The 10,697-nt window shown below is 38.0% G+C and overlaps 1 protein-coding gene across 4 annotated transcripts in view; it reads right to left on the bottom strand.

Moving 5' to 3' along the window:
- Window positions 1-2,057: 2,057 nt before the first annotated feature.
- The window catches only part of golim4a (golgi integral membrane protein 4a), a 28,768-nt gene continuing 20,128 nt past the window's right edge, over window positions 2,058-10,697 (bottom strand). For 2 of the 4 annotated variants that reach the window (XM_053623406.1, XM_053623403.1), the window contains 9 exons: window positions 9,961-10,068; window positions 8,827-9,024; window positions 8,267-8,565; window positions 7,617-7,669; window positions 6,178-6,242; window positions 5,404-5,589; window positions 4,806-4,874; window positions 4,620-4,706; window positions 2,058-2,564 (listed from right to left, as the gene is read on the bottom strand). In XM_053623406.1, coding sequence (XP_053479381.1) covers window positions 2,436-2,564; window positions 4,620-4,706; window positions 4,806-4,874; window positions 5,404-5,589; window positions 6,178-6,242; window positions 7,617-7,669; window positions 8,267-8,565; window positions 8,827-9,024; window positions 9,961-10,068 — 1,194 coding nt within the window. In that variant the 3' untranslated portion in view covers window positions 2,058-2,435. The remainder of the gene's footprint in view (window positions 2,565-4,619; window positions 4,707-4,805; window positions 4,875-5,403; window positions 5,590-6,177; window positions 6,243-7,616; window positions 7,670-8,266; window positions 8,566-8,826; window positions 9,025-9,960; window positions 10,069-10,697) is intronic. The other 2 variants (XM_053623405.1, XM_053623407.1) reach the window with 2 other exon arrangements.

Below are 10,697 nucleotides of genomic sequence, written 5' to 3'. Positions count from 1 at the left end.
TCTGTAACAGTCAGAAAGCAGCATAAAGATCAATTTTAACTGACGCTCTGATTAAGGAATACTGCTCTAGTGATATATTACACTGTGATATTGTGAATTCTAGATATTAATGTTGGCACATGCCTGTCATTAGTGTGATTTTTAGTGGAACAAAAGATAAGGTTATATAAGCCCTATTTTGGCCAAATATTCAAATGTAAACATTCCTTTAGCCAAGATACGTTTGCTGTCTAAAGTTTGCACTGTAGCTATAGTACAAGGCTAACAAGTAATGAAAGCTTACAGTCTCTAGTTTATTCATTCATCTTCAGTAACCAGTGACTTGGACACTCTGGACATAGAACCAGTACTGGGAACACTGAGAGCAACACTGAGAGCAATACAACTTTGATATGACATCAGTCCATCACAGGCCTCCACTTTAGCAGTGAAGAGTTGTAGTGGAATTATTTTCTCTCTCAGTAAATACATTTCATTATCAGCTTAAGTAGTGAGACTAGAAATAAAATACATAGTTTAATAGAAAAACTCAGGCTCTGATTTACTTAAACAAACTTGACAACAGCTGCGAAAACAGGTGCAAGCTGATTTACTAACAGGGTCTACTTAAGATTGCGACTTTCATATGAATATGAATATTCATATGCGATTCATATGCAAAATATAGCCAACGTCAATGCATATAGATTTAGTAAACCTGTAAGTCGCTTAGGGAGCGGCAATTAAAGGCCCAGATTAATTCAATTTTGCGATCACAGAAATGAACTCAAAATCAAGGAAACGGCGTAATATTCGGAGGAGCTTGCAATTTTTGAAAATTACCGCAGATTAGGGCCAAGATGTGTCATGTGACATCATCACAACGCGTATTCGGCCATAGCCCTCTTCTATTCACATGCGTCGAACATGAGTACAGCTTAAGTTCTCATTTACCAACAAACATCACTGCGAAAGATCGTGCAAAACAAACAAACAAACAAACAAAAAGCACAAAAAACTCTGCAAGTTGCCTCGTAAATTTTGGGGGGAAAGGCTGCAGGAAAATCAAGCATTTTTGCTGCAACAATCACAGAAAAACTCTGCAAAACCCTGTACGAACTGATTTTATTTAGCAAAAATCCATTTCTGCCATTTCCTGCCACACCAGGTTTTTTTTAAACTAGGTTAATAATGAGAAATATTATGCCTCAGTATCTCAAAAAGATGGTTTAAAAAAATTATTAATGACTAAATATTACTGCAGTACAGTATGTTTGGTATCACATTTTCACCACACATTCACACTTCCTGTGGCAACTGCATTTAAATAGAGATTGTGAAAAGGTTTTCGTTCAAACATACATTATGAACAGAACACGCAAAAATGAACATGCGTTATTTGGGATGTTAGTAAATCAGGGTGTTTAAACTGCATAATTAACACGACGTGAAGTTTAGCCTTTTCATTTCTATCCAAGACTTACGAGGGCTCGTTCCCAAGTAGAGACTTGACTGTGCTAATTGTACAGTGACTGTAGTAAATGTTCAGTATGATAGCCAAATCCAACATACAAAGCAATATGACATAGGAACACAGAAAAACCAACAGAAATATGACATTCAAATAAGGCACACAAGCCAAATTTCAAATATCTTGGATCCAAGTTGCTCTACATTTGTTTGTAGTAGCGAAAAATATTTTCTTAAGTATTCACCCCCCAAATATTATACAACACCTATAAGGGTAAAATAAAAAATATGATCATTAGCAACATCCATCTGCCAACAAATAATAAACATCAGTGTAGTGTCACAAACAGTATTCTTACTGTATAAAGCACTGTCTGTTTTCAAAAACATCCAGCCATATAACACGATTTAAAATAGACAGAAGACAAGTTACACACACACACACACACACATATATACATATATATATATATGTATATATATATATATGTATATATATGTATATATATACATATATATACATATACATATATATATATATATACATATACATATATATATATATATATATATATATATATATATATATATATATATATATATATACACACACACACACACACACACACAGGTGCATCTAAAAAAATTAGAATATCTTTCAAAAAGTGGAACTTTCATATATTCAACTGTTCTACGATATTCTAATTTTTTGAAATGCACCTGTATGGTAAACATTAAATATTTAAAAAATTTAAAATGGCACTCCGATCATCAACATTCTGTCTACAGCGTTGTTCAGATTTCTCATTACACATCAGTGCTCCATTTACAAATTAGCAAAATAAAGGCACAGTGAACGAAATATATCAGTCTAGTATGTCCAACTCAAGGGTGTGTTACAACAAATGAAGGTGAAAGTCCCAGTAGAATCGCTCCTTCACGCAGCTTAATCCTGCTACAGTAATGAAAGGACACAAAGGAAAGGCTCACATCTCTGCCCTGTGATGGGCCTCTTCCTCTGGATCCTCCTCTTCCTCTTCATAGTTCTCCTCCTCATTAGGTTCTTTGGCAGGCTGTTTCTCAGGCCCCATATCCTCCTGCTCTCTAGCGTCATCCTACACACACACACACACAAATGTATAAGCACAAGCACAAAAACATTTTGACGTGTTAAGCAGGGTAATGTCTAAGTCTTAATATATCTTAGCTTGATGCTGCCACCACCGTGCTTGACTCTGTGAATGGTGTTCTCCAAGGGGATAAGCTCTCGTTTTTGCACCACACATATCTTTTAGAATTATGGCCAAAAAGTTCTATCATGGTCTCAGCAGGCCATTTGACACATGGTTTGGGGTGATTTAAGCAGGCTTTGATTTTTTTATTTATTTTTTGTGAGAATGGGCTTCGTTTAGCCAGCCTACCCCATAGCTGAGATGTGCCTGATATTTACATACCTGTGATAATGTGCATCACATGAATTGAATTCTGTATTAATACTCCAGGTTTTAAACAAATAAAACACCACACTACAGCCATTGTTCTGTCCAGAGCATCACATTTCCTCCGCCTGCCTTCTTCCCATAGTGCATCCTGGTGCCATCTCTTTAATACCTAAGCGACGCACATGCACCCGGCCACTCACATGAAAAGAAAACGTGGTTCATCAGACCAGGCCACCTTCTTCCATTGCTCCATGGTCCAGTTCTGATGCTCACGTGCACATTGTAGGTGTGTTTGGTAGTGGACAGTGGTCAGCATGGGCACTCTGACTGATCTACAGCTATGCAGCCCCATACACAGCAAGCTGTGATGCACTGTGTGTTCTGACCCTTTTCTATCATAGCCAGCATGAACTTTTTCAGCAATTTGAGCTACAGTAGCTTTCTATGGAATCAGACCAGACAGGCTAACCTTCACTCCCCACACACATCAATGAGACTTGGGAGCCCATGACCCTGTCACCGGTTCACCGGTTGTCCTTCTTTGAACCACCTTTGGTAGGTACTAACCACTGCATACCGGGAACACCCCACAAGACCTGCAGTTTTAGAGAAGCTCTGACCCGGTCGTCTAGCCTGCTTTGAGTTCTTCTATCTTGAATTTATTCTCCACTGGTAAGGTAGGATTCTGACTTCTGTGTACTATCTACTTGACTCAGCTGGATTAATTTTCAAATATAGTCCATCCATTAGAAACAGGGTTTATGTCATCCCAACGTGCAAACAACATAGGCACTTCTAATTTTAATTGTACAAAACAATGTGATAAGAACCTGGCCAAAATGAATGTATTCTCTCTGGTATGGTTGTGTCAGACGCACCAGGTGGCAAGGGAAAAGGCAGGAAAGCTTGCGATGTACACACAAGTCTTATCAGAAACCCATTTCTTCTGACAAATAAACACAAAGCTTACTTAGCAGGCTGCTACAGTGTGTGCATGTTACTGTGACTATGGATAATATACATACACACACATATATATACATATATATATATATATATATATATATATATATATATATATATATATATACATATAGACACACACACATACATACACAGTATCTCACAAAAGTGAGTACACCCCTCACATAATTGTAAATATTTGATTACATCTTTTCATGTGACAACACTGAAGAAATGACACTTTGCTACAATGTAAAGTAGTGAGTGTACAGCTTGTATAACAGTGTAAATTTGCTGTCCCCTCAAAATAACTCAACACACAGCCATTAATGTCTAAACCGCTGGCAACAATTAGTGAGTACACCTTTAAAGCTTTTAGTGCTCCCATTCAGCCAGTTACACTAACAGCTTTCAAGGCTTTCTCTCTCTCTCCCTCTCTCACACACACACACACAAACAAAGAATAACACTATGAAAAACAACAATTAAAAACCAAATTATTATCTATTATTTCACAGTCATCTGAAATTAAATGTTCAGAACAATTCATGTAACCTCATACAGGGAACATATCATATTTATTTAAGCAAATACTGCACAGAATCAACCAGAAGATATAACAAGATAAATATTTTCAGGATAAGGCAGGAGGAATAATAGGTTCTTAATAAGGTTTCATCTAGGTTTAAACTTACAAAAGAAAGAGAGCTGGTCTCACAACAGCTGAAGCAAATAGTGTATGAATAAAAGGATGAGAGAACATACCTGTTCTCCGTTCTCTTCGTTGTAAGGATCTGCTTCTTCTACTCCTCTCTCTTCCGGTTTCTGCTGCACAGCCAAATCTTCCTGAGCCTGAGAGGAAACACACAAATGCTTTAATAGGTCACTAATAAGGTGTGTGTGTGTGTGCGCGCGAGTGAGTGAGTTAGTGAGTGAGAGAGAGAGATAGACCTCATCTTCTCCCTCTTCCTGATATTGCTCCTCCAAATTTTCTTCCTGTTCGTCCGCATTTCCTGCCATCTGCACAAACACACAACACAGTTTATTTTATTTCATTCACCTTGCAAATATTAAAATCACCTCCATTTCTAGATGATAAAACATCTTGCATTACAACACAAGGGCTCATGAACATTCAGACTGAAGTAAGACAAGCGCCCTCAAATCTGAGCTCGCTGATATTTGCGAATGATTTTACATAGTTTTTTTTTATTTTATCTAAGCACAAACTACCATTAGCATTATAATAATCAAGCTACCCCTACATTGGTATTATAGTAAACAGGCTAAAATATGAAATAACCTAAAAGTAGCATTACAGTAAACGAGACATCTATGAACTTGCAATATAAAATACAGTTGAACACACAAAGTAGCATTATAATACACTGGTCAAACTACCAACATAGTAAACAGACTAAGCCATAAACTAGCATTATAGTAATAAGGTTGGTAAAATGCAACAATCCAGTTTCTGGGTAGATGTGACTGTTAGAAAGAAGATGCTGCCTCAAAAAATAAATCCATTACCCCACTGTGTTTGACTCACCACCAGCTGTTCATCAGCTGGAGCTTGCTGCCGATTCTCTTTGATTAAGTGTGCATCAGGGTGTCTTGCAGGCACTGGCTCTTCTTCCTCCTCATCCTCATGGGCCTGCTGCTCAGCTTCCTCAAACTCGTCCTCTCCTTGATTGTTGGGATCGTTTGCTGGATCAATGTCCGCCTCCATGGTTTGCTATGCACGGATAGAAAATCACACCATCGTGCATGTGAGAAAATACACACTATACTGCGTATGCATTCAACTAGAGGTCGACCGATAGTGGATTTTACCGATAGCGATAACTATGTTGGGCAGGACCTGCCGATAACCAATTAATCAACTGATAGTTTTTAAAACTGATGCTGAATGAAAACATAACACTCAGAGTAAAATACTGCTGAACGTTATTAAAAAAATAAACAGTACTGACTGTACCATGAAAATGCACTGTACTTTTTTAAAATGAAATAAATCTATTAATTACAAATTAATATATATATTAAATATGAATAAATATTAAAGGAAAAAAAAGATATACATCCAAACTGAACCAAAAAGTAACACTCTAAATAACAAATAAAACTAGAAAATGAATGAAAAACACTTCAAATAACACAACAAAGTCTGTCAGTGATAAGTGTTATTTCACCTCTAGATGCCGCTCTAGTACTGTATAATGACAGCGGACACTTCTCAGCCGCTCGAGCAAGGGAAACAACCGGGGAAAAACCATACATTTGTGTATTTTTATGTGTGTGTTTAATAGAGAGACACCCTTACCTCTTCATGATGCGCATGCTTATCTTCCTCTTGTCCCTGCACTTCCTCGGGGTGGACATTATTCTCTTTAAAAAGAAAGAAAAGACAATTATCATCACACTCACAGCCGTTAAACATACTGTAGACATACATTTACAATCAGTCTTAATAGAATTCCAGAACCCCATGATCTGTGCATTTCCATCCGCAGACCACAGAAGATGCAAAAACCTCCCAAGAATTCTGAGAAGATTTTAATGTATATTAATTAATTAATAATAACTCTACATTTTAGGAGAGGGTGCTACAAAATGCTGAAAGCTGTGAATGTCATGTAGTATATAACAAAAAAAATTCAATGATCAACTCCTTCTTTTCTTATTTTTGAGAACGATATTTCTATTAAAACTTTTACTTTGTGAGTATTTATCACATTGTCATTTAAGAAGAAAGATATAGTGGCTGCGAGGAAAGGCGGGGCACTGAACCATCAATCAATCCATCCATCCATCAATAAACAAATAAATAATCAAGCATGTTTGCCTCGCACCTCCAGGGTTGGGGGTTCAATTCCCGCCTCTGCCCTGTGTGTGCACGGAGTTTGCATGTTCTCCCCGTTCTTCTTGGGTTTCCTCCAGGTTCTCCAGTCTAAAGACATGCGCTGTAGGCTGACTGGCATTTCCAAATTGTCCATAGTGTGTGAATGTGTGTGAATTTGCCCTGCGATGGGTTGGCACCCTGTGCCCAGAGTTCCCTGGGATAGAGTCCAAGCTCCCTGTGTAGGATAAGTGTTATGGAAAATAGATGGATGGATGGATGGATGGATAATCGAACTACTGTTTCGGTGTGCCTTGCTGCTTAGCCAAAAACAGATAAAGTTGTGGCAGCAGAGGTAGCAATATAACAGTAGCGGATTACACAGCTAAAGCATTTTCAGTGCAATCGTGTCCACTGCACAGAGAAAAGAAGGTTGCTGTGGTATGATTTAGGGGGAGTCCAGGACAACGTGGTTAAAAAAATAGAACCTATATTTTTGGTGAGTCGCAGCCGGACACAGAAAGAATAAGAACGACTGGAGTAAGGATGAAATGAATGGGTAGAGTGTAATGGACGTAAAAGCAGTTTCATCTGTATTTTGAGGTTGGCTGATGACACACTGTGACGCCATAACAACCCTACTAGCAAACCCAACCTGCTGTGATCAAACTACATCTAGGTAGGTTTGTAGATGTGGAGTTAAACAGTACGGGATTATCCCTGCATTAAACTCTTAGTGAGTTTAGATTAATGTTTGAGGCATACATTGTTATCTGGGAGGTTTTGTTTTTCACTTGCATGTTTAATCGAACTATGTTTGGTGTTATGTGAATTTAAAAAAATAATAATATTAAAGAACAGCTTAGTTTCAGTAAGAGAAAGGTATATTCGCAGTGTGCAATAATATTAGCATTAATATTTACCTTCTTCATGATGGACAACGCCAGGCTCCATATTTACATACAGCGATTTTTTCCTGAATGAGACATACAAATAATACAGTCATTCATTAGCAATTTATTTATTCATCTTCGCCAACCAATTTAACCTGGTCATGGTGGATCCGGAGCCTACGCGCCTATGCTCTAACGCTAGGCAGAATACACCCTCGTTGGGATGCTAATTCACAAGGCATCTCTCTATCTGTAACACAGAGTTTGAGGGACAGCTGAGCTGAGCGTGTAGAGCAGCATGAGCGAGTATGATCATTAAAATGACCGCAACGTGCAATGGATTGCACTTTGGCTCGCAAGCAATGTGTATACACTGGTATGTCTCATTCATTAACATACTGTTAGTAACAATACAGGTTACTTGCATTGTAAGAAGATGCTGAAGTCGCTACACTTGATATTTTCACAAACAACAGTTTGCAGTCTGATTTGCTTTGATTGTCATTATTAATCAAGAATGTCCAGATCGCTGTCATTTCGTGTCGTCTATTCACTAGCGCAGCAATAAACCTTAGGTTTACTTCACATAGCAACATGTGGTGTCACATACTATCAAATGTGTGAGCATTATTTTTGAGTAAGTATTGGTATCCCTAGGATGCATGTGTACTGTGCCGAACCTGAGCTGTTCATCCTGGAGCTGCTGTTCCTGGAGTTCTCTGTGCTGCTGCTCTTCTCGCTGCCTTCTCTCCTCCTTCTCTCTTTCCATCCGCTCTCGCTCCTCCCTCTCTCTCTCCATTCGTTCTCTCTCCTCCCTCTCTCTCCCCATTCGTTCTCTCTCCTCCCTCTCTCGCTGCAGTTCTTCCTTTCTCTGAAGAAGCTGCTGCTGTTCCTCCTCCAACTGAGCAGCTAAACGCCGCTGTTCTTCCTGCTGCTGCTCATAGGCAGACTTGATGTGGTTTCCCTGAGTAGCACTCACCTGGAAACACACAGAGACATCAGCATCATGATCATCATCATCATCACAACATTTATTTCCACCCTGATGTCCCATTGGCCAGACCATCAGTTTAGATTTTATATACAACAACGTCAGTGCAAAAAGTGATGAAACATATAAAGAACCCTAAAGCAAATAGAGCCCTGAAACCCAATTCCCTGCCAGAACTCGTCTTGATGGAAGGTGGAAGTGGAAATAACAAATGGACAGATAACGAGACAGAAACTAAAATCAGCTGACCGGCTGTGCAATGTGACTCTCCCTCTCTAATGCATTTTCATCAGGCAGGTTTTGTTCTGGTTCTTTCTCTTCTTCTTCTTCTTCTTCATGGTGAAGCTGATCATGCTGTTCTGTTTTTTGAGGCTGATCCATGCCTTCATGCCTCCTCTCTTCTTTCTGTACTCCTTCCACCCTTCTCACATCTTGCTTCTGCCCCTGCTGACCCATGATGATAAGGAAAATGGAGCATTTTGAAATATGCAGAGCATTAATGGTCAGAGGACACCATTTATGGACAGACACACAAACTCCAAACTCTACTACAAGTATGAATGTAAATTGATTGATTATGACCAGGAATGCAAATATAATATAATATGATATAATATATAAATCAGCATTGAAAGTAAGATCAACTTTTTGTTTAAGAGCATAGAATATAGAAAGTAGTATTTTGTTGGTGTTTGTTGCAGAATGTTGAATTTTCTTTTTTTCTGTTGTTGGAGACTGTTGGGTTTTTAACTAGTGTTTGTTTTCATTGGTGTTTGCTGAATAGTCTTGGGTTTTTACTGGTGTATTTCTTGCAAAGTGTTGGGTTTTTACTGGTGTTTGTTGGAAAGTGTTGGGTTTGTTAAATAATGTTGGCTTTTTATTGGTGTTTGTTGGCGTGATTTGTTTTTTGTCTTTGTTGTACAGTGTTGGGTTTTTAACTAGTGTCTGTTGGAGTGTTGGGTTTTCATTGGTGTTTGCTGGAGAGTGTTGGGATTTTATTGGTGTTTGTCGGAAAATGTTGGCTTTTATTGGTGTTTGTTGGAAAATGTTGGGGGTTTATTGGTGTTTATTGGAAAGTGTTGGCTTTTATTTGTGTTTGTTGGAAAATGTTGGCTTTTATTGGTGTTTGTTGGAAAATGTTGGCTTTTATTGGTGTTTGTTGGAAAATGTTGGGGGTTTATTAGTGTTTGTTGGAGAGTGTTGGGTTTTTATTGGTGTTTGTTGGAGAGTGTTGGGTTTTTATTGGTGTTTGTTGGAGAGTGTTGGGTTTTTATTGGGGTTTGTTGGAGTGTTGGGTTTTTAATCAGTGTTTGTAGAGAGGGTTGTGTTTTTAACCAGTGTTTGTTGGAATATGTTGGTTTTTTTACTAGTGTTTGTTTGTACCTCTGCTTTTCTGCTCTGAGTCGCAGCAGGTTGATGTTCTTCCGGCTGCTTCAGATTCGGCATTTTATTCAGAGTCTCCTTCAGCTGCTTATACTCATCCACCTGGACCTACAAACCACAAAGAGCCACATTAAACACTAACACCCCTACAGCTGTGTTACTCTCATATGCAGAGTACGCATAAACTACAGTACAATAAATATATTGGTGCATAGGTCCAGTTACAATTATAGAACCTATAATGAAATTGGCAAAGATGTAATATATAATATTACAGTAGTATAGTAATGACACCAAACTCAAAGTTATGTGATTAGTTTAGTAATTTGAAGGGCTTATGATGAAGAAGTAATAAGAATAAATGATTAAATAATAATTGAATAAGCCACAATATGTATAGTATGTAACATTTATTTATAGACTTTTCAACACACAATCAAATAATAATAATAATAATAATAATAATAATAATAATAATAATAATGAACCACTGATATAGATGTGGTGATGCTGGTGACAGGTTATTGGCATGACAGGACAATGAATACACGTAGAAAAAAACAGACTAAAGACAAACTCTATTTGTAGTAAAAGGTTATTTGAGAGTCAGCTGGCCAGGTGAAAAAAAAAGCCAGAGGCAGCCTGGAAAAATCATTCTCTGAAACAGAAATATATGCCACCCATCTCCACAGCAACTAGCAGTAGTGCTGGGGTGCTTTATCCTAGTGTTACATCCA

Source organism: Ictalurus furcatus, chromosome 4, assembly GCF_023375685.1.
Source record: "Ictalurus furcatus strain D&B chromosome 4, Billie_1.0, whole genome shotgun sequence".
Classification (NCBI taxonomy): Eukaryota; Metazoa; Chordata; class Actinopteri; order Siluriformes; family Ictaluridae; genus Ictalurus; species Ictalurus furcatus.
The sequence above is the reverse complement of the archived record's forward strand: the minus strand, read 5'-3'. Positions and strand labels throughout refer to the sequence as shown.